The 27,986-nt window shown below is 35.3% G+C and overlaps 1 protein-coding gene and 2 pseudogenes across 1 annotated transcript; 2 read left to right on the top strand and 1 right to left on the bottom strand.

Annotated features, from left to right (window-relative positions):
• Nucleotides 1-397: 397 nt before the first annotated feature.
• Nucleotides 398-27,986, top strand: TOR1AIP1 (torsin 1A interacting protein 1). The gene is made up of 11 exons (XM_039881357.1): nucleotides 398-1,090; nucleotides 2,797-2,871; nucleotides 7,511-7,570; nucleotides 8,473-8,517; nucleotides 13,816-13,857; nucleotides 14,740-14,838; nucleotides 16,984-17,037; nucleotides 19,280-19,324; nucleotides 19,842-19,910; nucleotides 23,021-23,077; nucleotides 25,583-27,986. Exons 1-11 carry the CDS (start codon nucleotides 592-594, stop codon nucleotides 26,371-26,373), a joined length of 1,836 nt encoding a protein of 611 aa, XP_039737291.1. The 5' UTR covers nucleotides 398-591; the 3' UTR covers nucleotides 26,374-27,986.
• Nucleotides 3,736-3,851, top strand: LOC120617768 (uncharacterized; annotated as a pseudogene).
• On the bottom strand, nucleotides 16,478-16,596 carry LOC120617874 (uncharacterized; annotated as a pseudogene).

Here is a 27,986-nt window from a genome sequence, read left to right as displayed (position 1 = left end):
TCATCATTCTTGCTAGGGCCATTTCCAGGCATATTAAGGTAAGGTAGCAGCGGATCAAAAAGGTTCCAGGAGAACTGCGCAACAGTCTGGGGACGAGGACTGAAACTCCTCCACCCCGCCGCACTCCGCCTTTCCGGAGACTCGGTATTGGGGGACAGCACTGGCGTCTCCTGCGTGCGGGCAAGTTGCCACGAGCAGCTGGGTTTAGGACACGCAATTTGCCCAGCCTGTTGTCCCTTCTCGGTCGTCCCCTCCCTCTCTCCCCCAAGGCCGAGGAAAGCGCGACGTCCTCCTCCCTCTTCTCCTCCTCTTTGGTGCCCTCAGCCAGGAGGCGGGAGTGACCCACAGGCAGCTGACCTAGCACAGGCACTGCCTCTCCCACAGCCCTCGGACACACCATGGGCCCAGAGGCGGGTATGCAGCACAGCAGCGACGACGCAGGCGGCAGCCCCAGCGACTCTCCACTGCCTCCCTGACCATCGCGACCACCGCCCATCACCCCGAAAAGCCGTCACCACCAACGGCAGGAGAACCTAAATCCCTCCGACCCCCAGACCATCTTCGCGATCGACTCAAGCTACGTCAACCGCTATGGCGGGCGAGGGGCGGCGGGCGGAGCCGCCGATGGAAAGGTGGGGGGTGTACGTCACACCCCGGGCCCCCCTCCGGGAGGGAGGGCGCAGACGCGCCCCTCAAGATGGCGTCGGCAGTGACGCGCCCGCGTACGGAACTCCCTCGCTGTCGTGCCACGGCCGGCGGGAAGTGAGGTTCTCGGAAGAGCCGCCGAAGGTGTATCGCGACTTCGAGCCCCGCGCGGCCAGAGAAAAGTCCCCGGTGGAAAAACGAATCCCGTTAGAAGAGTTCCGGCCCGACGCTGCGAAAGGGGAAGTGAGAGAGAGCGCCTACTACCTTCGGTCTCAGCAGCGGAGGCAGCCGCGGCGCCGGGAAGCCGAGGAGATGAAGACGCGAAGGGCTGCCCGCCTGCAGCAGCAGCAGCAGCAGCCGCCGCCGCCGCAGCAGCAGCAGCCTCCGCCACAGCCGTCGCCGGCCACAACCCGGAGAGCGCTGCGGGACTCGCATTTCTCCGAAGGTGAGGCCGACGGAGGTAACAGCCCCAGCCGCAAGCCCAGGAGCGGGCGCAGCGGGCGCAGCGGGCGCGCGGTGCGTGTGCCTGCCTCGGAGCCGGGAGTGGGTCCCCGCGGAGCCCATCCCCACCGGGGCTCGGGGAACCCCTCCGCCCCGATGCCCGGGCGTCACCTCGTCCGGTCCACCCCACCGCAGGAAAGAAAGAGGCTCGGGCGCGAGGACTGCGAAGGCAGCGTGCGTAGTACCAGTGAGCAAACCGGGCAGCTCAGCCCGTCCCCGGGCATCAGTTTAGGGGTGTCGGGATTGCCTCTTTCTGAAGGCCTTCACTGGGGGACGGCGAGTTAGGCGGCAGGCGGGAACCTGAATCACTCCAGGCTCGGTTTCATTTCGGTTTCGTCTGTCTTGCGGATGTTTCTACCAAGGCCACTTCCATTTCCTCCTTTAACAAAGAGGCCAACACTCCCCAGCTGAGAATTTTAATCTAACCTTCCAGCCCTTTTCCATCACTATCCAGGTGGGGAGGGAGGGAAGGGAAATTTGTGAGTGGGCGTTTTGTGGGATAACGTAGTGGGTGAATTTGACTTGAGACTCCACCCAAATACATACACTGAAATGTGGTAAGTTGTCCTGAACTTGAAGCCCCCAGTGTATGATAAACTTGAGCTGATCGCTCTTTCTCGACTTCAGTGGTCTCTGCCTAAATTTTGCCACGTTGGGGGCCCTCAGTGTAACCTCATTGGTTAAGTAGTAGCTCGACAAAGCAAGACTCTTAGTTTTCATCTAAATGAGCCGAAAGGATGCTGACGAAGTGAGTGTGTAGTTTTAGGTGAGTCCCAGGTCAATCAACACGCTTAATCCATTCTCTCCCACTTTGCCCGCTAACCTCCATCTAACACCCAGTCTGGAGGGAAGTTTCATGTTAGCCCCAGGCACCTATGAGGTAAAAGTCAGGGGGTTTGAATCACAATAGGATTACGTCGATAGGTAGTCCGTTGATGAAAATGAAGAGGAAGTAGATTTTCAATTTAGAGCAGAGTCATAGGCATCCCATTTACCTGCTGATACATTTGAAGATGTGTTGATTTTGGAAACTTTACATTAAAGATATGTAAGGTATTATAGGGTGTAGTCACTCAAGACAGTTTAGCCACATATATGATAGTTTTATCTCTCTTTTAAGACTATAAAGTTCCTGAAGACAAAGATCCTACCATATATATTTGAAGGACTATGTTATACTTTGGTCCTTATGTTAATTCTGTATCTCCTTCAATATCTGGGAGACTGCTTTGCACATATTTTTATTTGACAATATGTGTTAGATTGTGTTGACTCAGAGCCTAGTGCAGTTATGAAAGTTAATTTTTTAACACATGAAGGATTTACCTTTAAGTAAATCTATAAGGATCTAAATACTTCACTCTTCTGCTTTCTTCCACATTTATGACACGCTAGCCCATCTTTTAAATTTTCTAAAGTAAAATATACTTTTGTTGTGAAGCATCAGTGGTTAATAGTTTTTTTTATTGTCTTAAGTGTAGTTCTGACTAGTTAAATTTGTAAGTTTTGGTAAACCTAATTTCACATTTCTAAAGAAATAAATTAGTTGCCTTTCTGCTTAAATATTGCTATTAACATAATTGCTATATACATAATCTCTATCTGGATCATATATTCAGAATTTTGACAGTTGTCATATCTATTCTTTAGAGGATGAACCATCTCCACAAACTGTTTTAAGCCAAACAGCCTCAAAGAAGACTATCAGAACACAAGAAACTCTGGGTAAGAAGAATTATTTTGCTTTTTTTCCTTCCTTGCCAACTTTTTAAATGTACACATTATAGCCTGGTTCATCAAGGTTCCCAACTCATTCAGAGTTTCAGCAAATCTTCTTTATAGGTGTTTATTGAATTAAGCAATGTGTCAAGAAAAGACAGGATGCATACTTGAGTACCTACTAAGTACCAGGCACTTAGTATATGTTAATTTATTCACATAACTATGCAGGATAGATATATCCATTTTATAGATGAGAAAATGAGCTCAAAGTAGCTAAGACTCTTCCCTAAGATTACATAGTATGTGACTGAACCAAAATTTAGACCCAGATTTGTCTTCTCCAAAGTTTCATTTTCCACCAAGTACCTCACTGTCACTCTTCCATTTAATAATTAGCTATTCAGTAGGTTAAGTGTTGAATGAATGTCACACTACCTTCCATTTAAAATGGATTAAATGGTCTGCATAGTAAAATCAGGACACAATATGTTTAATCTTGTCGTTTCGATACTACAGTTCATCAAATCCAAGATATCATCAGTTGTAAGATATACCATTATTGTTTTATATACCATCTAGAAAGAAGAAATGCTACTTATTAAACTGTAATATGCCATAGATTGTATGATGCATCCCAATCTCAGAGATATTAAAGTATAAAACTATTTGCATCTTAGTATCTATGTATCATGGAAGTAGGCTACATTTGATAGTCAGCTTAAGTTTTTAAAACTATTTTAACTATTTTGGACGTGGTTCCATAGTGTAGCAGTTAGCACATCTGCTTTATATGCAGAAGGTCCTGGGTTTGTGCCCCAGTGGAGCCATAGTCCATGGTCTACGGCCATGCCACCCTGAACAACCATGGTCTGCGGCCATGCCACCCTGAACAAGCCCGATGTCTGATCTCGGAAGCTAAGCAGGGTCGGGCCTGGTTAGTACTTGGACGGGAGACCACCTAGGAAGACCAGGTGCTGTAGGCATAAATAATAAAAAATAAGTAAAATAAAAGTATTTTAACTATTTTGAAAAGCAGGAGAAAAGATTGACTCCAGTTATTAATGTTTAGAGTCTTTTGGTTTTTAGTTCCATTTATTTTCACTTTGCTTTTTTTGGTACTAGGAAAGTCCCACAAGAGTAAATGATTGTAGCAATTGAAATCGATCATCCCTGGCTTTTTTTTTTTTTTTTTAATGCAAAACCTGACTTATTTTTTTATCTATTGCTTTTAATAAGATTATACTTTATAGTTTGAACTGTTCTCAATTTAGAATAAAGTATCTGGTTCCAGTTCAGTTCCAAGTAAACACACCTTTTTGTTTAATTCCTTGAGCAGCCTATGTTAAACTATCTTAGAAAAATGCTTTGAAAAAAATAAGAAAAATTAATAAAATTTTAAAAAGAGAAAAATGCTTCAAGTAATAGGTGATAAAATCATATTTTCCAGGCCATTTGGAAAAAAAGCATATTATTGAAATTTTATTTACAATAGATTTAATTGCATGTCCCTTATACCTGGAGAAGCAAATATTTCTAATTTTTAAAATCTGGAGGGGGTGGCTCCGTAGTATAGTGATTAGCATGTCTGCTTTACACGTAAAAGGTCCCGAGTTCGCCCCCCCAGGTGGAGCCACGGACCATACCCCTGGTGGGGGCCCCGAGTGCATGCTGCAAGCTTGTGGGAGGAGATGCCTCACCTTCAGAGATCCAGTTCTTAAAAAAAAAAAGTGGGGGGGAGTCGGCAACATTCGTTGGTCAGAGATGGAAGTTGGGGAGGAATTAAAGAGGGGGGAGGAAAATAAAATCTAGAGTAAATTTATAAAAATTAAGGAGTTAAGTAAATTGATGTAAAGAAGATTGTTGAATGCTATCCTATAGAACGCTATAAAACTGATGCAATAAAATGTCTTGGATGGTCTAGAGTTCACATTAGGCCTGTATTTAAGGACTGATAATGAGGTGCATGGCTGTATCGTGTCAAAAGAGCACTGGATCTTGGTTGAGTTACCTGTCCACCTTGACCCTCAGGTTTTTATCTATGTGATTTACCCTGCCTAACTCACAATACCACTGCAGAAATAAGATAGTACATGCAAAATCATTTTGTCCACAATAAAACATGCAAATACAAGGGGTTTTTTTTTTTTTATGGCACTTTACAAAAGATGTGAAGTTCATAAAACTTTTTCTCAAAAAGCTTATACTATAATTAGAAATGGAAAAGAAAATATTTCCCAATAAAAATGATAGATTGATGGAACCCATACATCGGTTACCCGGAATATATTGATAGTACGCTGTGCATACAGTATAACTACCGATAAGAGTATGTGCATATTTGGAAGGTTTATGATACTCAGGGTTCTTTTAACTCTAAAAGGTGCTTTTAAAAATCTTACTGTATCTAGCATTTGGCATGCTCCCATTTCATGCCTCTTAATAAAAAGAAAGTTTGGGGAATTATTAAATAAGTGCTAATAAAGTCTGTCTAACAGAGAAATTACTTAAATAAGAGCTACTCTTTGATAGAGAACTCCTTTAAGTACAAGTTTAAGGAGAGGCCCTTCCTCTTCCTTGAGAATCATAGACTTTCAGTTTAACTTGTTATTCAAAACCGTGCCGCAATTGTATGTAAAGCCATTAGTGTGGTCTGAGAGACATTTATCTAAAGATGCCATTAAGAATAAAGACTAAACCAAGAGGCCACTTTCTGAAACAGCCTAGTAAAGACAACTATATCATTGGTCATCCAGTTTTTGGAAATCATAAAAATGTTGATTATATTAGAACAGGGATATAATTTCAACTCTTCTCATTGTTTGAAGTTCTAGAATTGAATTATGTTCACATTAAAGTAACCAGTAGATTGTTCAATCAGTTCATTCCATATATACATATATAACTGTTCTTCTGTGGCTAGATTCATTCTTTTCTGGAAATCATGGAACTAAGTTTATAATCTAAAAATATATTGGGAAATTTTCATTTACTTTCCTTAAAATTAGGCAGATACTTACGTTTTACTAGTTGTGGTTTCTAGCTGAATAATCATAGATAAATATTTTTGAATGCCACCTATTTTGTTTGAGCATTTGGTTCTTTGGTGGCTGTAGTTACAGCATTCATTCATTCATTCATTCTCCAGATATTTATCAAGCACCTAGTTTATGCCAGTCCCCATACTAGATGCTGGGGGTGCAGTAGTGAGCAAAAGCAGACAAGAGAAGAAGCTTGCTACTAAAGAAGAAGAGTACTTATTTTATTCTCTAATACTTCTCTTTAGTACTCTGTCTTCTTTGAGTATCTTACACAGAGCTATGTATATAGTAGGGCATACAGGAAATGCTTCTTAAATGAAAAAATAGGGACTGAAATAGTAATGTTTGTAGATTAAGTTGAGTTTAGCTTTTAATTAAGCCTGAAAAGTATGGGAATACAGAGGAGAAAAAGAGGAAGGTAGTTATAATAATGGGAATATGAGACATGTTCAAGATTTATTTTTAAAGCTACCTATGTAAGTTCTAAATACGTCATGTATGAAATGCTAACAACTTAAGTTATTTCATAGAATCTTAGAGCCATAAGATTTAGGGAAGCCATCCCTAAATCTTCACAATCTTCAAACATCCACTCATGCATTGCTTGATCATCTTCAGTGATTTGGAAATCATGCCTTCATTATCTGTTCTATTTTGGAGATAACATTGTTTATGTGGGTTTTTTTTTTTTAAATATTGAATTAAAAGCTGCTTTGCTGTAACTTTCCCTTGTTCGTCTTAGTTTTGCCTTTTTGAGTTACACAAAATCAATTTAATTGCTTTCCTGCATCTCTGTATTTAAGGTGGATAAAAACATGCTCAGTAAGTATTTTTTGGACAAATGAATGACCAGCTCTTTGGGATTTCTCTTCTAGATACTATAAAAGGGAAATTGAGTTAAGTCACAAACATGGGCAGTCAGTGTAATGACGTTGGCCAATGAAAGCCAGTCTGATAAGGTTTTCACAGTTCTCATACAAGGTCAAATATAATGCTTTTTTATAGAGACAAATGAAATAAAACATATTATCCAAATTTAGATATATATTGGGATTTAGATTATGTTTTGTGAGAGACTCTTTAAGAAAAACACATCTTGGATTTCTAGGCTAACATTAATGTTTTATTTGGAATTGGAGTTTGCATTTCCTGAACACACAAGGTGAAAGTCTTGGAAGGAGTGTATTAACTCTCAGGAAGTAAACCTTGAAATTAAAATATACCATAAGTAATCCACAATAAATGTATGCTACAAATGGAATTTCATTTTTCTGGTTCTTTTGGTTCTCCCCCCGCCCCCCAATTAGAATTGACATTCACTATTTTATTTCTGGTGTACAGCATCAGAATTTGGTTCTTACTTGAGAAATTAGAAGAGTTTTATTTGAATTTCTTTCCTTTTATACAAATATGGTTTGCTGAGAAAAATTACCAATTTTTCCATCAAGTCCATAAATTTTTTATGACAGGAAATTTGTCTCTAGTTCCATTTTTCTTAGCATATTGGAAAGCTCAGAAAACCTTTGTTGAATAAATAGATGATTACATAATTTAGAATATTGGACATTTTATACTTTTCCAAATACTTTCTCCTCCCATATTAGTGGCGAGTGAAGACCCTGTAATCAGCCTGCGTAGACCCCCTCTAAGAAGTTCAAGATCTGGTAAGAGATTATTTTGTCTCTTGGTTTAACTTTTTTATAAATATAATTTTAATTTTTAAATAGAGTAGTACATGTATTCATATGGTTCAAAATTCAAAAGTTACTATAAATATGCAGTGAAAAATCCCTGCCCCCTCTATCTTTACCCACCCATTGTCCTAATCAGAGGCAGCCAATGTTGTCAGTTTCTTAGGTATTCTTCCAGAGATACTTTATGGAGATATAAGGAAACTCATGTATAAATGATCTTTTCCTCCCTTTTTTAACACAAATTTTAGCATGATAAATACTCTTTTTTTGGACCTCCATATTGTTTGTTTTTATTTTTACTTACCATATTTCCATATAAGTATATAAAGGACTTCCTGATTCTTTTTAAGAGGTGTTTCTTACATGTCGTTATGATTCTTTTTCTTGGCCTGATGATTTTAAAAATGAGGGTCAGGGACTTTTTATTCTTACCAGTATAAGGCTGATAAAAAATTGAAGATCGAGGCTTTGTGGCTCAGGGCTCTAAAATTTCCCTGCCGCAATGAATTTCTTTTTGATGAAAACTTTTAAGAAGTGTTGCCCTTAAATTAATTTCATGACTATGAAAGGAAACTAGTAAAGTCATTCCGAGCAGTCAACTTTTATTTTTGTTTCAATTAAAAATTGGCTCATAGGAATGCTTTATTATAGAAACTAAAAAGGAAGCTTATTTGTCTTCACATTGAGTTTCTACTCCTCAGTCATTAACTGTAAGAAAGAATTAGGTTGATTTTTTTTTTTCCCTGACAGATGACTATCAAGTATTATAAAGATAAAGATCTATTAAGGTTTTGATGATGAACCTGTGGTAAAGAACCATATGATGCATTTCCGTTTAAGCTCTAATTATTGTCTTGCTATCTCTCTTGCAGATTCGGCATACACAACAAATGGAAATACTAACATGAGTGAATTAGGTTTGTTTATTTCTAATTCTTACAGGTTGTCTTTGAGGGTTCTGATTACCAGTGGTATATAGGAGCACACACGTGTAGTCACTGGCTTGGGATTATCATTTGCTTTATTATCTTGGCGTGCAGGACACTGTCCCTATGACCATGAGCTTTCTTAATAGCCTTAGTTTTTATTCTGTCTGAAATGGATTTTGTTATACTATTGTTTAAATTCATGTAAGAACATGTAATAAATACATTTTAGTTTTTATTAGCCTTTTTTAAATTCATATTATTGTAAAGAGATATCAACTTACTAAGTAAGATCTTTTTCTTGATGTAGAAAGTGAATTTGAGATTTTTTTTATAGTAAGTTCAGTATTCTTTGCCATATTTGTTTACCTGGTTTAAATTCTTTTCAGCGTTTGCCTGGGTGTAGGACATGAGATACCAAGATCTGTGGCTTTAAGTGAACCTACGTGGATTGTGGTTGCCCTTAGTTTTAAGTTACAGTTCTCTTCTAAATCTGGATATGAGTCAAAAGGATGGAAGCTTCATTTTTCTTTATAAATAGTTGCATCTTCTTTTAAATTCATCTTTCACTTAAGCTCAGGCTAATTTCTTTCGCAGCTTCAGGATTTATAGTGTCGGTACTAAAACTGATCTTTGCAGTATAAAACTATCATGTGTACTTTTACCCACCAGAGTTTCTCAAATACTCTATTTAAAAACTTTTAAAACACATTTTTAAATCAGAGTATTAATTGGAAGAGAACTTGAGCTAAAATAATCCCATACTTCTACTTTTTATGCTAGAGTCAGTCATCTTTATAAGTACTTTATAATAAAAACTTTAAAACAAGTGCTTTCTAGTTTAACAGAAGTTTCTGTAAGATTAGTGTAGAAATTTCTGTGAGATGAGTATATCAAGTGGCTGTTCATGGAGCTTGAGTATTAATGATATCCCAGACTGTTCTTTATTCTCTCCTTCCTGCTGCCGCAGTCTGTCCTCAAAAGCCTGGTTGACAGTGAATAGTCTTAAAGATACTGTTCTTAAAACTGTCTATACCAGGGGTTAGTAAACTAAAGCTTCAAAGTCTGATCTGCACTTCCGTTTTTGTACAGCCTATGAGCTAAAAAAGATCTTTACATTTTGTGAAATATGTATATATTTCACATTAATATTTTTATATGTATGAATAAACGTGTAATCATATATATATACACACACATACATATATATATTTACACACACACACATATATATGACAGAGAACTTATTTGGCTCACAGAACCTAAAATATTTACTGTTTGGCCCTTTATGGAAAAAGTTTACTGACTTCTGATTCATATCAATGGCAGGAATAAAGACAGCAAGTTACCCATATTGTCATCTGTTCTAAGAGTAAATTCAGAGGATTCCATACTTGCCTGGACATAGATTTATTGTAATACTCCGTGCTGTGTTGTTCTGGCAGCACAGGAAGACACTCCTGTATTCTATTCTATCCAGTCTTCTCTTTGAGAAAGCATAATAGTGTCATCTACGAAATCTTCATATCTTTGTCCCCAGACAAAACAGAAAGTAAGCAAAGCTTATATTTTGCTTGAGTAGCCTTCACTTCTCACACCAACAAATTCCACAAGTCTCTAGGAATGGGAGAAAGTCTATACAGTAGTAGAAATGTCCCTGGAACTTTGTAGTTTTCTTAAAATCTATAGTCAAGCAAAAGAAAGTGAACAGAAAGTGTTACAATTAGTGGTCTCCACCAGAGGAGATGGTTATAAGTGATCTATTATAACAAAGGTACTGAAAGTACCTTTTTCTAATTGGTTGAAGTTATTGAAAAAGTGATACCTTAGTACATTCAGTTATTGCCATGTGTCTGTATATTTGTTAAAGCCACAGCTTTTATAATTTCTTTAAAAACTTTAATTAAGGGTATTACTGCTCCAAATAGGATTTTAATGTCTCAAAAAAGCTTTTGCACAAGCATAGAGAGGAGTAATACCTTTATATACCCATATATGTATATTTTTTAATGTTTTAAACTTGTACGTGTAGCAGCCAAGAGATTTAAAATAAAGGAACCCGAATAACAAAAGAAATGAAATTGAAACTTAGTAGTCATAGATGCTGCTTACTCATCAGATTGTATTTAAATATTTATCTGTACAGTCTTGCAGTTAAAAAGATGAAGACAGATGGAATATTTAAAACCTTGCATGACATCTAATTATTATGAAATCTAATTATTTTTCTTAATTTGCTTGTTTTTTTTTATCATAGTATGAGAAATATTACAAAAGTCTTAACTTAAAAGTTGTTATTCTGTGATCCTAAAATCTATCATTTCTTTTTAACCACCTCCTATATGTCAGTGACTGGCATAAATCCTAGAATCAGAAATATCGAGTCCCCAGAAAGTACAAAAATACGATTTAAAAATCAATTAATGTATCCATCATATTAACAGACTAAAGAAATATATCACATGGTCATATCAGTAAATACAGAAACAACATTTGACAGACTCTTATTAATGCTTATTCATTGTAAAAACACTCAGTAAACTAGGAATAGAGGGGAACTTTCTCAACTTGATAAAGACAATCTACAAAAAAATCCTACAGTTAACATCATACTCAGTGGTGAGAAACTGAAAACTTTTGTAGCATCAGGTACAAGACAAGGATGCCTTTGCTCACCACTCCTTTTCAACATTGTGCCAAAAATTTTAGCTAATGCGATAAGACATGTAAAAGAAGAGGTATACAGATTGGGAAGGAAGAAATAAAACTATCTTTGTTCACAAATGATATGATCATCTATGTAGAAAATCCAAGAGAATAGACAAAAAACTGCGTAAACTAATAAGCAACTATAGCATGGTTGCAGGATATCAGGTTAATATACAAGTCCATTATTTTTCCTATACATCAGCAATGAACGAGAAATTTGAAATTAAAAATACAATACAGTTACCATCTGCATCCTCCCAGATGAATACTTATATATAAATTAATAAAATATCTAGAAGATCTATATAAGAAAAACTGTAAAACTCTGATGAATGAAATCAAAGAACTACTAAATGGGGAGTTTTCCCATGTTCATTGATAGGAAGGCTCAATGTTGTCAAGATGTCATTTCTTCCCAACTTAATCTATAGACGTAATGCAATCCCAATCATAATCCCAGCAAGCTATTTTGTGGATGTTAACTAACTCTAAAGTGTATATGGACAAACAGAGGGTCCAGAATAGCCAGCACAGTATCGAATGTGAAGAACAAAGTAGGAGGACAGGACTCAACCTCAAGACTTATTATAAAGCCACTGTAATCAAGACAGCATCGTATTGGCAAAAAGAGTAGACAGATCGATCAATGGAACAAACTGAAATCCCATAAATAGACCCACATATAGTCAACTGATCTTTGACAAAGGAGCAAAGGCAACACAACAGAGCAGAGTCTTTTCAACAAATCATACTGGAACAACTGGATATCCTCATGCAAAAAAGTTAATCTAGACATAGATCTTATGCCCTTAACAAAAATTAACTCAAAACAGATCACAGACTAAATGTAAACACAAAACTATAAAACGACTAGAAGACAACATAGGAGAAAACCTAGGTGACCTTGGGCATTGCGATGCCTTCGAAGATATAAACTAAAGGCATGAGCCATGAAAGAAATAATCGATAAGCTGAACTTCATTAAAATTAAAAACTTCTGCTCTGCAAAAGACATCTATTAAAGCACTTAATTAACCAGTATACACAAAGAACTCTTAAAACTCAACAATACGGAAATAATTTGATTTAAAAACAGGCCTAAGATCTTAACAGACACCTCTCCAAAGAAAATATACAGATGGCAAAAATCCAGATGAAAAGATGCATATGAAAAGATGCTCCACATCATATGTCATCAGGGAAACGAAATTTAAAACAACAGTGAGCCACCACTACACACCTGTTAGAGTGGGCAAAGTGCAGAACGCTGACAGCACCAAATGCTGGCAAGAATGTGGAATAACAGGAACTCTCATTCATTGCTGGTGGGAATGTAAGGTGATATAACCACTTTGAAGATGGTTTTACAGTTTCTTATAACTAAACATACTAGACTATCCAGCAATCACTCTTCGATATTTACTCAAGAGAGTTGAAAACATGTCCATGCAAAAACCTGCACTCATTTTTGTATTTCCTTTATACATAATTGCCAAAACTTGAAAGCAACCAAGATGTCTTTTAGTAGGTGAATGGATAAATAAACTATGGTGCATCCAGACAATGGAATATTACTCAGTGCTGAAAATGAACAAGCTACCAAGCCATGAAAAAGACATGAAGGAACCTTAAATGCATATTACTAAGTGAAAGAAGCCAATCTGAAAAGGATACACACCTGTATGATTCTTACTACATGACATCCTGGAAAAGGCCAAAAGATCAGTGGTTGCCAAGGGTTTTAGAGAGTGTGGGAGGGATGAATAGGTGGAGCACAGAGGATTTTTCAGGGCAGTGAAAGTAGTCTGTTTGATACTGTAACGATGGATACTTGTCATTATACGTTGGTCTAAACTCTCATAACACCAAGAGTGAACCGTAATGTAAATTCCAGTCTTTGGGTGATGTGATGTAACAGATGTACCACTCTGGTGGGGATGTTGATAATGGGGAGACTGCATGTGTGGGGGCAGGGAGCAAATGAGTAATCTCCTTTCCACTTAATTTTGCAATGAACCTTAAACTGCTCTGAAAAAATAGTCTTAATTTTAAAAAAATTATTGAGTGCTTATGATGCGCTGTTATGAACAAAACTGATGGAGCGGTAAAAGGGTCGTAGACTGGAAATCGGAAGAGCCTGTGTTCACGTCCTTTTTTGATCACTTGTTAGTCCTGGCACCTTTTGACAAGTCCCTTAGTTAATCTTTCAACCTTAACATACTAGTGTTTTCCCTTCTGACATTTTGGGAATCAGATAAAGACTTGAAGATCTTGTTGAAAATTAGCACCTATAGGGACTGGAATATATATCAACATGGTATTTAAAGTCTGTGAACACAGGTTGCATTTTAGAATACAAACCCATGGATGAAGGAAAAATAAACTTTTCTTCTGATTCCGATTTGTATCAGACTTATTCCTGAAATAACCTAGAGGGAAATAATAGACTCTCTCATAATTTAGCGGGGGAAAAAAGTTGAGTTGGTGTGTCTTTATGCTCACTTTTTTTAACTTAGATGCTCTTATTCCTAAACTTTAACTTTTGATGTTGTATACAACACGTATGCTTTTCTCTTCTAGAAACCACCAGTGTCCAACAGAAGGTCAATTTCTCTGAAGAAGGTATTTTCTTCTAAAATGTCATGCTGTATATTCTGAATCTTTTTTGTTCCTGTTAGAAGCACTTTTGATAGGTTCTTAAGAGTGAGAGCAGAAAACGTGTCTTTTTCTTTTTTTCTTTTTTTTCAAAGTTCACAACTTATAAAGAATTTATGTATGCAGTACAGACCTAATGTGTCTTTTTCTTCAGAAAAAAAAAATTCATGCTTATCTGAACTGTTAAATGGGCAGGTAAATAGTATAGAATAAGTGTTGATAGCCTGTATGTGCATTTTAAGCATCTTTTGTCTGAGTTAATAATTTTAAGTGAAGCTAATATTTTTAGTTTCTGAGATGTGCTAGCCTTTGATTATGGTATTAAAACAAACAGTTTTCCAGATTCTCATAACTACTCCATATTTGAATAATATAGTACAATTTAGCCCATTTTTAAGCATACCATAACCTGACATTAGTCATTTGCATACTGAAATGTTTGTGTACACTCCCAACACACACAAACAGACAAGCATATGTGCATATACCAGTCTTGTCTGCATTTACACACTAATTATATGTAGTTTCCCCCCATAAGGTAAAATTTTTCCACTATTTAATGCTCCTTTTTTTTTTTACTCTATATTAAAACCTTAGAACATATAATCTTACAGATACTACTCTGAATATATGTTTGGAATATAATTATACACCTTAGAGAACACAAATGAGCTCAATTTTAGGTTAAAACTTTCTGACTCAGAATAGTAAACAAAATAAAGAGCAATTCTATATCAGATAATTAAGAGGCTTCATCTTAATGTCGAATTGTTTGTTTTTGCTGTTTAATCCAGGCTTTTAGAGCACCAGAATAAAGATTGTGCTGGTGTAACCTTTACTTCTTTTTAGGGGACACTGAAGAAGATGAAGACAACTCCGATGTTAGTTCTGATGTCACTTCTGTTACTTCTGTTAAGGTCGGACCCGGGGCTTCTGTTGAGTCTGAAGGTAACATCACTTTGTATACATATGACTCTTACCTTAGGAGCTGTATTTTTAGTGAAAATATAAAGGTATTTTGTGAATTCGGTTTTTTAAAAAAAATACTTTAAAAACTTTTTTTTAAGTTTCATACTTTTTAATTTATTAAAATTACTGAGTCCATGATGAGTACATCTGATTAGTAATGTCATATAATATGTAAACAAATAAGTCACTTTTTAGCCTGCTTTGATATTTATGGAATATGATTTTTTTGGTGCTCACAAGAAGAGTCATTTGTAATTTTTAAAAAAATTATAGAGAAAGTGATCACATTGACATTAATACTATACCATCAGGAGTGGTAGCTTTTAGGAAATTTTAACAAACTTAGGAAACTACTTTCATTTCTGGATTGTTCAATTTCACACCAAGTTAGCATTAATAATAGTTCTTGATAGTTCATGTAAGTTCGCGTCTAAGTTTATTCAAGGAAAAAAATTGACTGAAGAGGAGAGGAAAAAAATGTGAATTTGTGCCTTGAGGGTGCTGATCGAATTTATAAACTCTGTAAATACTGAGTAATTTTATATTTCAGTCCTGTGGAAGAGTAAGTTTCCACTTTCCCCTCACCATCTTTTGAGAATTTCTATAGTTTCTAAGTTTTACTTAATCATTCAGCTTTAAAAATAAGCTCATAAGCTGGTCTCTGGGCATTTGATAATCTATATATTTCCCACCCTTCCTCACTTTTCCCCTTTCTTTCTTAATACAGAAATCCCACAGGAGATATGCAACACTCTAGCATAATGATTCAGAACCTGGGCTCTGGAGCCAGAACCCTGAGTTTCACTCCTCCACTTCTGGGTTTGTGCCCTCAGGCAGTTGCTGAACTTTTACCTTCCTCAGTTTCCTCATCTGGGTTGTTGTGAGGTTAAATTAATACATACGTGCAAAGCACTTAGAAAGTACACAGCATATAGTAAACACTCAAATTAAGAGCTGTTATTAGTTTTCATATATATACATAAAGCTCTAAAAATTAGAGACTAATTAAGCAATTCATATAGCCAATGGTTTGATGCCATTGCTACCAGCAGATAGCTTTTTAAAACTACATAAACCCCACGCTCTGTGATCCCTTTAGAATTCTAATAAATTCTCATCGAAGCACACATATTTGCATGCAGAAGAAAAGTCTAGGTAAAGAACAAAGACATGAGGTGTATTAAGAAGAATATTGATCTTCCTAGCTATCTTTGAGACCAGTTATCACCAAAGAGGTACAAGAAGATCCACTGCAGGAAGAAAATACTAGTTTCATGTATATTTTTAAAATTTCATTCATTTAAAATATCTTTTTTTGTTGTTTTATAATATACATAACACATTCATATTTCAGTAATGCATATATATGTAATGTTAGAAATAGGTTTTGGAGATTGATGCTAAAATTTTTTAGTAATAGGAATACACTATCAAAAATATTTAGCCATCTTACATGGATGTGTCAAATGCTTCTGTTTCCAAAACAGCAATCTGATTACTTTTAAACAGATTTATTTATAAATTCTACATATACTTTTTTTAGGCGAGGCAACCCTTGATTGACCTCACAGATTGCAAGGACCTTGTCAGCTTACAATCCTTATTTTTTTATTTTTTACACCTACAGCACCTGGTCTTCCTAGGTGGTCTGCCATCCAAGTACTAACCAGGCCTGACCCTGTTTAGCTTCAGAGATCAGATGGGATTGGGCTTGTTCAGGGTAGCATGGCCGTAGACTATAAATTCCACTTTTACATGAAAAAGTTTTTAAGAAGAGTAGGCTAAAATACATAATGTGTTGACTGCTTACAAGAGAAACTTAAGGCAAAAATTGATTTTAATAATTTCAAGAAGATACAGTGTTACAAACTTTCAAAATTTTCCCTTCATGTCATGTTCTCGATCTTTTCTTTTTTTCTTTAGAAAGCAGTCAGTAGAAGGATAATAAATTTTTTAGCTACAACCTGATGCTAGAACTTTTTTCAAAATTATGCATCCAAGTATTGAATTCCTTGAGGTTTATCTGTATATTTTTGCTCTTTTAATTACTCATTTTTCTCTTACCAAACATACATTTAAAAAGTTAATATGTGCTATTATACTATATTTCTTTTTTACTTTTAGCCCAAACCAGTGGAGGAAGTCAATATTCAGAGTCATTTTGGCAGTCATCACAAAGTAAGTAAAGCCATGTTTTTGCACACTTAAGAGTCTATCTGTGGGCATGGTCAATGCTGTTCTCATTTTTAAAGATCCTTTTTTGCAGTTTAATGTAAAATATTGAAAAAGGTATGGCAAATGCTTAAAAAACATCATCTTGCATCTTAAATTTGTTTCTTGATTTAATTGTCACTGTAGTCAAGCTTGAATTTGAATTAAAAAAATAAAACTACTGCTTTCAGCATTATGTCGAATATTCTTGCTTGCAATATAAATTTGTTGATAAATGTAGTTTAACTGATATAGTAGTTCGAGTCTGCTTATACTGGACATATTCTAATAAAGATATAAAATTTTATATGCAGTGTAATTTCAATTCTGTTGTAAAAGTTTGGAAGGATGAATAAATAAGTGACACACCAGATATAGTAGAAAGTTAATGGTAAGCTAGGTGGTGGCATATAAAAGACTGAGAGCCTTGCTTACAGCTTTGAAAACATTAATAATAAAATGTTGAGAAAATATAACACAAAGAAAAATTGAGAATAGGCCAAAAAGCTAACAGTGATTCATTTAGGATGGTAGAATTCATGGTGACATTTTTCTTTCACGTTTTTCCTGTATTTTGCAGATTATGTACAATGAATATGTATTTCTTAGGTTAAGCAGAAATGATACGGTTTTTTCTTTTCAAATTTTTAAATCACGTCCAGAATTTGAGTTAGTTATTAATCAACCAAAAATGTCCTGTGTGTAGAATTTTCAAGGACTTTTTTTCTCCTTCCACATCACCGTTTTTAAAATGAGATTATTTTGAAAGAAGTCTTTGGAAATTTGTTTTACAATCACTGTATTCATAGAATTGCACTTTATTTATTTACTTATTTTAGTTTTCAGTACATTCTAGATTTGTAACTTTAAGATATAATACAATGAATAAGTTGCTAAAACACAAAAACAGATCATTTGTGGAAAATTACTGTCTGAAACATCTTATGTATTTGTCCTTTGTTATTCTAAGTCTTTGGTCTTTGGAAGCTCTTAGATATATCTTCCTACATGAATTATGCTTCACTCATGCAGTGGAATACTATTTCTCTATGAAAACGAATTCTGTATGCTAATGAGTAGATGTTCAAGAGATAGTCCCTCAAATCTAAGATACCATTGATTTCATACATCACTGGAAAAGAAAAGCCATCCAGTTAAACTGTGACATGCACCATTGATTATAAGATAGAACCCTAAATCTGAGGTGTTTTTTAAAAACTACTTCTTAGAATAAAGACAACATAAAAAATCGTGTGTCTACTTTTTTAAAATGTATTTTGTTAGTATAGACTGAAGACACATCTAGAAGAATATACATCTGATTCACCGTCGTATTTCTACATGTAATGTTTTGACATAGTAGGCACTTAATATGATATTTATGAACTTTTAAGTTATGCATTTGTAGAATGGTGCATTTATTTTATAGCCAGCGTATGTTATATTTGTATTCAGGAAAAAATAAAGTTGAAAATAAATTTATATCAATATTATTATCAATGGGTAGAAGTAACTTCCTTTCTTAGGGCAAATTTGAGATTTACCTTGTTATAATTGTAAATCATTTTCTAATTCCCATTGTATCATTTTACAGTTATTTTTTTGTTTTTTGTTTTTTGCATCATCTATAATAATTGAGTTTAGTCAGAAAAAATACTTAATCGATGCTTTCCTTTTTTTAAATTTATTTATTTTAATTAGTTTCAAGTATTATAGTTGTTCTTAAATACTGCTCCAAAACATGTGGTAGCATATTTTACTTCATCTCTTATTCTGCAATGTCCACAAGTCTGCTTATATTACATTATATATGGACTGCCAGGTTTATAGTTCAGCCCTACTACTGTTAGATATATAATTGGGCAAATTTTCAATTTCAGTTTCCTTATTTATAAAATAGGAAAAATCATAGTATTTACCACAATAAAGTGTAAGAATTAAATAAAGTATGCTTGATAACTGGTAAACATTCAAAACATTTTGATATTTGTTGATCCTAAAGCTGACTTCCAATTCTCTAATTCCTGAACATTTTTGAAGTTTAGAAAAGGTAAAATAAATATATATCATATATGTTTGGGACTGATGAAAGAAATGGTTTTTGTTTTGTCTTATAGTGTCCACAGTAAACAAGCAAAATATCTATGCAACATCTTCATTGTTTTTATTTCCAAATATTCTATGACTATATCTCTGTTTTCTGTTTCAGGTCGAGATGTCACAGCTCTTGATAAGCAACATTCTGTGCTAAGTGGTTGGTTGTTCTTTTATGAGTCAAACAATTCTAACCCGTCTTACTCTGCCAACAAAAAACTCTAATAGGATTTTAAGTCATTTTATCCTCTTTCCTTTTAATTCACCACACATTGGTAGTATATGTGAGAGTTACTCTGTGATGTGGAAATGTGTTCAAGTCAATTTTACCGAAAGCAATTTATTCGCAAAAGCAAATGGTTAACTTTTTTCTTCTTAAATAACCTTGAAATCAGGTTCAGGTGTTACTGAACTCAGTCACAGCTGTAGACCAGAGCAAAGGACTTAGACATAGTTTCCTTTCTTAGGTGATCGTATATTTATTCTGCTGTGGGAAGTGATTCATCCTCACTGACGTGGTCCTTTGGCATTATCTTTTACTTTTGAACCTATTGCTTTCGTCGTTTTCCTCCCCGACTTTGTTTTGCTTTTCTCATAAATTTATCTTGCAACACTAGAATATAGTGTACCTTTTCAAAGTATGTGAAATGATATCTTGGTGTATGTGTTTTCTTCAGGTTCGGTATATCAAACCACCCCTCGGGAATGGGTCCAACAAACCACAAGAATAAGGACTAGGATGCAAAGTAAGTTGGTAAATTTCGACCTGCTATTAAAATAATTTAAAGCTTATTTGCTGTTTTCTTGTTGAACATACAGAAATATTTAATTCTTCAGATAAGCATTTAGGTTGTTGGTGATTTTATTAATAAAGGTCAGCTATGATTACTAGTTTGGTTATTTCCATCTGCTTGGACTGGCAGGAGGTGAGCCTAGGTGTAAAGTGTAGATAGTGGTGTGAGAAAACCAGTGGGTGATGGGTCTAGACTGAGCAAGTTGTCAGTTCTGTCCACCGGCAGTACAATCTGTACATGATAATGAAATTCTCTTTGGACAGTACCTGTCTTGTTAGTTTTAGTAGACTTTCTTTACTTTTATATAAATGACCAGCTTTGCACACCCATTATATTTTAGTAGTAAAGGCTGAAATCCACAAATTGTATTTCATGTTTAGATTTAGGATGGATTAAATGTCATAGAATTTAAGAAATACCATAAATAGATGTGACGAAACAATCATACTTTGAATTCAGTGTCTATCATAATTTCTGTAGCAGTGTGTTCACATTAAACCTTGACTATATAAAAAAAGCAATCCATGCCTTCAGTGACCCTTCACCTCTATCCCTTCTTTACTCATCTGAACACAGCAAGTCTCAAGGTCATCAGATATCTCCTTCCTTTTATTTAGATGATGTCAAAATCCCTATCATGTATCTCTTGCTCATGAAATGACTCACTGCAGTTGGACAAAATAACCTCTGTGGCTTTGTTTTTCTATCAGTAAAGTAATAATGGTCACAGTTCATTTTACCACTCACATAAGTGAGTTCTTCTGCTGTCTAAAACTGAAGAGCAGTTTGCTCTTGCCTTATTGTTGGATGTCATTTCTTACTACCATATGTACCTGCTATTAAAAGACCATTTTCTTTCACAATTTGCTTTTCCTGACCTATTATAGTTAGGAAAACAAATATTAATTATTCAGCTTATTAGGATTGTGTTTATAACTGGTATAAAAATTTAAACTTACTTTCAACATCCGAGAGATACTCTTGGAAGTAAAAATGAGTTTGAGTATGTATACTTTGAAAAATTCAGAGACTTTTTATGTTCTTGGTTCTTAATTATATCTCCTGGGTAATTAATAGCAGATAAATTACTTCCCGATAAGTGAAGTATAAGACACATTGTTATCAACAAATCTTTATATAATTTTTACTTCGTCTGATAAGATACTGTGCACATACAATACAGAATGAAAAATAATTGTATTGAAGATCTGATTGGAATGTAGAAATAAATCTTTTAGTTGCTAAGTCGATAGTTCACTTTTTGTATTTTATGTTTGCATTCCTGCTTTGTCTTGTTAGTGTATTTATTATGGCTTAAATAGTTGATACTGATTGATAGCCATCTACCATTTATATATAGGGTTTTGAGTGTCACATGGAAATTAGATACCAGAAGTTTGCACATTTAGGTACAGATAATGGAATTCTTTAGACCTTTAACCACACAAGGACTTTAAGATAAAAACAATGAACAGGAAGAAAATATTTTCAATGAAGGTAGATTACTGTGATTTTCAAACAGCCTTATAGATTCCTATTCAGTCTGAGATCATTTTTAAAAAATTTTTCTTAGCGTTCCAAATTTCATATCTCATTGCCTTAATTATACATTTCTGCCTGTTTCAGTGAGAAAAAAAATTATTTTTAGATTTACATGTTCAAGAACCTGGGACTTTAGATCCTTATTGTCACCCCATGTTAACACCAGTTCCCTGGGTAGACAGGTCCCAGGGATTACAGATTTCCACCTGTAGCCTAACCTTCGTGAAAGATAAAACTGCTGTCTTGATTCTCCTGTTTCCTGGATGATAAAACAGCGAGAATGGGGAAGAATGTTTATGGAGAGTTCAGAACTTTTGAGTCTGTTCCTCACTAACATACATACTTTGGAACCTGTCTCTAGAAGTGGCATATAGAAAAGAGGAGAGTTTAGAGCTCTCGGGTTCCAGTCCCAGCTCTTCTACCGACTAATTGAGTGATCTTGGGAAAGTCACTTAACCTTTGTGAACCTCAGTTTTCTTATATGTAAAGTAAGGGCAGCAGTGCCTATAACCAGGTTATTCTGAGGAACTTAGTAGATTTGTAAATACAGTTTTCCAAAGCTATATGCCACATGAATAATTGTTAATGCTTATTTATTGTTAAAATATATCATGTAATAATCAGTAATAATTATGAAAGATTTGTGCCCTCTGCCTTTGATGTTTTTAGAATGATTGTTACCATACTCTTCAGACTGAATAGCTAGAGCTTTATCTTCTAAAAAGCTTTTTTTAAAGAATTTTTTAACTGTCCCTAATAATATTTTTAATAAGAGGATTGAGATTATCTTTTATGCAGTGCCCTGCCTCAACAGTATATACCCTGCTAAGTTTGTGTTCTATGGATTATATAACTCTTACATGTTATGGAATAACTGTTATTTAGCGATTCTTCATTAAAATCATCACAGAAGACCACTTAACAGCAATTTTATCTATTATCTCATTTGTTCTTTGCAACCATGGATTGTAAGATATTCAAGATAAACATTATCTTGATGGATTTTTTTAATTTAATAAAAAAATAAGACAATTGTATTATGTTTCACATGCTCTTTCACTATAGGTTCCTCTACTTGCCATTCTCATAGTTTTTTTTTAAAAAAAAAAACATTTTATTAAGGTAGGATTGGCATACATTTAATGTAGACAACTTTTGTATTCAATGTTTACAAATCGATGAGTTCAGTGATAAGTATACACCTGTGAAATCATCACCACAGTCTATGCTTCTGTCCCAGAAGTTTCACCACTCCCATTAAATAATCAGATACTTCAAGGCTTTCTTACAGAACTAATGCTTTGTGCTAGACCACTACATGCCAGCAGTAATTAGGAGGGAAATGGGTCTGTGCCTCAAGGAGCTGTCAATCTAACAGGCGCTCGGATCTTCTGCTTTTTTTCTGTTTCTGGTTGATCACTGCCTTATTTTCCCTTGATAAGGTTTGTATTTTCTTTCTCTGTTGGAAATACATAAGTTATGAGACATAAAGTGATAGCTTTTATTGCTCCTATCATTAGATGACCGCCTTCAGAAATTAGAGCTTAGAAACCGGTCTCCGTCAGCCTCCAGCCAACGTAAGTTTGTCTGTTCAGTTTTTATTAAATGCGTCTCTAAAATTGGGGATCCATAATTGGTTTTAAATTATTTGGCAGCCAAATAGCTTAATGCTGGTATTGTACTCGAAGATATTTTATTTTAAGGAAATTTTAAGAGAAAAGTATATATTTTAATAGCAGTGAAATTTTTTTTAAGAACAAACTATATGAAAGGACATCGAGTTTTCTCCTTCACTTTATTGTCCATGAGACTAAAAGTAAAATTTAAGTACAGCTACTAATACTGTTAACCAAGTGAACCTTGATGATTTCAAAAAAAAAAAAAGGACCCCCACATAACATAGCAAAGTGGGATTAACAGAGGTTTTAGAATCAACGAGCCTGTATTTGAATTAGATTGGACCACTTACCTTCTGTATAGCCTTGGGCAAGTTGAGTTTTTTAAGCCTGTTTATTATCCTGCATTAGTACAAAGGAAACAGTGATTCTCAAACATTTTGGTCTCGGTACCACTTTCCACTAGTGAAATTAATAAGTACCCCAAAGAGCTTTTTAAAAATATATATGGAAAAAAAATAATAATGTATATGGGTTTTACCTATCCGTAGTTACCTAGAAATTAAAATTGAATTTTTTTTTAAATACTTTAGTAAGAAGAGTGACAAATTGCTTCATATTTTTTTCTAATCTCTTTAATTTCTGGCTCAATAAAATGGAGCTGGATTCTCTATCTGCTTCAGCATTCAATCTTCTGCATTCAAAAAATATATTGTTTTAGTCCAAGTAATTTCAGAAATTCCACTTATACAGATATACAGAATTTTAATAGTGTTCAGATAATTGCAGATATTCTCTTAATATTTGCCAAAACTCAACAAGTGGTAATTGAAATAATGTTTGAAATGTGAAATCTGAAACCATATTAATGAACTTTTTGTATTCTATTACATTAAAATCCATCGATCGGTCTTGTACTCTGAATGGAATATCATTAATTGGTCATATAGAAAATATTGGTTCACTAAGTTATATAGGTCTTCCAAATGTCGACACATTTGTAATACAATATAAAAAGATTACATTTGTTAACATCACCACAAATCTTAAGACAAAAAAGTCATTTATGTACTGGGAGCTGTCAAGCTCATAATGGCAGATATTTCCACAATCCTAATTTTCACTTGGAACCTTGAGTTTTATAATTGGCAGCTGATATCGTCAGGCTCACTTTGTTCATTTTCAAGAAAATGTCTTATCACATAGCAAATCAGACTAACCATAGTTTGTCACTTGTTCTTTCAAGTAAAAATTCCATGAAAAAAGCACTAGTTCAGCCCACAACTCAATTGCACAGAGTTCTTTTCCTTGAGACAACCATTGTGCTGTGCTATGTACACATCAGAAGTGCTCTATGGATGTTACTCATTTCTTCACACAGAATATTAAGATTTCTACTCAGATTGAGTTTTAATAAGGTAAATAATTTTAACTGCTTTATGAAGGACATTCTAAAGTGAAACTGATAACCTCGAATGCATAGCCATGAAGTATACACCGACTGTACCAGTACAGTTTGGTGCCACTGTCCTGTGATTCAGGTTACAGCGTCATTTGGTTTTCCTACCATGGCTTTTTGCACCATCAGCACAAGTGTCAACATGGTGGGAAAAGTGAGATAATATCTTGCGAAGCCCTTGAAAGGCTCTTCAGGTACCCTGCCAGCCGCACTTTGAGAACTGGTGCTCTGAAAGGTTCATAGTAAAATTATTAGCCCAAAGCAGACAATGAATAAATAGAATGTGTAAAAGTATTATTGTCGCTATAATAGTAAATGATTAAATGAGTGATACGTAAAAAAGTGCTTTATAAACTAAAAAGCACTAAATAAATGTAAACCGATATCATGATTGCCAGTAATAATTAGGGATGAGTTCCAAGCTAAGTCTTACCAGTGTTAACTTGCATATCATGAAAGATAGGCATCAGTGCAATTAAAGGGACAGCTAGCTATTACATATGCAAGATGTTCATTTATAGTGCATCTTTTTATCTTTTATATACTTCAGAAACGTCAAAAATTCCACCCCGAATAATGAGGCATGTGAGCTCTGAGTTTCTAAATTAAAAAGCACTTTATAAAGTGTCTTTTAATATTGTTTACTTCCCTAATATTAGCAGTAATAATAGTTTTGCTTTATAAATTACATTATTTCTGACTTGCTTATGCCTACATTTCCTACATTTAAAATAATTCTTTTTTCTCTAAGACTTTTTTTTTTTAATCATTTTGACATTGAAGAGACACATAGCATACTTACCCACATAACTTAAAACCTATGGGTGTGAGATTTTCTTGAAAACATGTCATAAATTATTTCTTCAAGAAGGTAAGTTATCAGCTCCCTTCTTTAAATTCTTTCCTCTTTTATCTTATGTTTATAAAGATTAATATTGGTTTTTAAAGCCACTCGCCCTTGAATCTAAGAAAATATTTGTATCTGTCATTTCTTTTTTTCTGAGCAGACGTGACTAGACAACCCCAAAATGCATCTTCTGTCAAGATAAAGTGGTGGTGGTGGCTACTAGTTCCGATAGTTATTTTTGCTGTCGGGTATTGGTGGTACCCTCTCACCCCTGAGGCAGAAACCACTGCTGTTAAAGAGTTCCAGAACCAGATGAAACAACTTATGAATAAGTACCAAGGTCAAGATGAGAAGCTGTGGAAAAGGAGCCAAACATTCCTGGAAAAACATCTTAATAGCTCCCAGCCTCGGCCTCAGCCTGCTATCTTGCTACTCACTGCTGCCCGCGATGCTGAAGAGGTGCTCAAATGTCTGAGTGAACAAATTGCTGATGCCTATTCATCCTTTCGTAGTGTCCGTGCCATCCGGATTGATGGGACAGGCAAAGCTACTCAGGACAGTGATGCCGTCAAACTAGAGGTTGATCAGGAACTGACCAACGGATTCAGAAATGGCCAGAATGCAGCTGTGGTACACCGCTTTGAGTCACTGCCCGCACGTTCTACTTTGATCTTCTATAAGTACTGTGACCATGAGAATGCAGCCTTCAAAGATGTGGCCTTAGTCCTGACCGTCTTGTTGGAGGAGGAGACACTTGGAACCAGTCTAGGTCTAAAGGAAATTGAAGAAAAAGTGAGGGATTTCCTCCGAGTCAAATTCACCAACTCTGACGCACCTAACTCCTACAAACACATGGACCCGGACAAACTGAGTGGGCTCTGGAGCCGTATTTCCCACCTGGTCCTGCCCGTACAGCCTGAAGATGCCCTGAAGAGGGGCATCTGCTTATAAGGAGTGACAGAAGAGGAAATCATGTCTCAAGTTCTGAGAATTTTTCAGACTTTTTAACCAGAGACAGGATTCAGAGCTCTTTTTGAAAGAACTGGTTTCTTTTTAAAGGAAGTTAAGTTCTTATGTGAACATGGAGCATTTATTCATTTATTCAAGCTATTACCTGTTAGTTGAGAGAAATATTTCCCTGTTCCAAGTGAGATTGTGTTGAGAATATCTGAGAACTATAAATTACATGCAGTCCCATAGAGGATCTACTTAGATTCTGGGTTAAATCATTATTGCTATGGTATGACCAGCGGGAAGGATTAGAAAATGCTTTCTATGAATCCTCCCAATTTTTAACATAGACTTTTTACAGAATTTGTTATTGGTAAGGCAGCTCCCTAAATGCAACTGTGGGTTTTCCCATTTTGTTTTCTTTTACATCCTTTAGGTGTGAGTTCCTTAGTCATCTTCTGCTTATAGGAACAAAAGTAATGAAAGGTCATCTGACTGTGTGTTTGGATTTTTTTTTTTTCTTTGTTTTTAGAGGATGGGGAAAAGGAGGCAAAGGAAAAGAGAGGGATTGAGGAATCGGGAAGGAAAGAGGGAAAAAATGTCTTCAAGATGAAATGTTAAACTAAGCCACTGAGACTTAGATTAGTCAAACAGACTCCATTCTCAATGAATTCTGTTGGGATTTGTTTTCACATGTCCTTTTTAACCTTTAAGAAATTTTTGGTCCTCCCAAGGATTTTGAAGCATGTATATCATGAGGTTAAGTATATTTGTTCATGTGACACTTAAGGGCAGATAAATTCAGAGCAGTTTATTTCGGATATATCTTGAAGCTTTGTTTTAAATTAAGACATATAGTTTCTGGGGAAGGGAGGGAAAAAAGAGGAATATAATTTCAAGAATTGGTAAACCATTTGCTAGCCAGCTTTGCTGGGCTATTGAAGGAGGATTTAATTTTCTGCGTGTCCACTTGTCGCAGTTGTAGACCTTTAGTGACACCCTAATAGCAAATATTAAGATTTACTATGCACGTGATAAATTCTATTAAGAGTGCCTCAAGCCAAAAGAGATCGTGAACTTCATATGTGAAGAATGTTAAAATGTACTACTGCACATTGTTGTACTCTGACTTTGCATCTGTATAGCTTGCTCATCTATCATCTGCTTTGATTTTCTTAAAATCCTAAAATTCTAGATTCACCTTGTTTTTTAACTATCTACAAATCTTTAAATGAAAATACTGTTTTTTAGAATTCTAGAGCTAGTCATTGATTTCACTGCTTACCTGTTGAGGATTTCATGACTGGTGAGAGAGAGTGGTCTAATCTCTCCCCACCGGGACTACCAGTGTTTATAAATTTATACTCCATATTGTGATTTGTACCTGACAGAAGTCAGATTATCTGATTTTTAGAGGATTCTAAAACAAGAGTTTTTGAAAAGGCTTATTTTATACCTATATATTATATGCAAAAACAAATGTTTTTATTAAATGTTTCACTGACCAAAATAATTTTAAAGTAATTAACATTACCTATCTTTCAAGAAAAGTAATTGTAGCAGCTGATCTGTAAATGACTTCAAAAGCTATTTTAGTAATTTAAATAAATTTA

Source organism: Pteropus medius, unplaced genomic scaffold (genome assembly GCF_902729225.1).
Source record: "Pteropus medius unplaced genomic scaffold, Ma_sr-lr_union100, whole genome shotgun sequence".
NCBI lineage: Eukaryota > Metazoa > Chordata > Mammalia > Chiroptera > Pteropodidae > Pteropus > Pteropus medius.
Note: the sequence above shows the minus strand (reverse complement) of the source record. Positions and strands in the feature narration are given on the sequence as shown.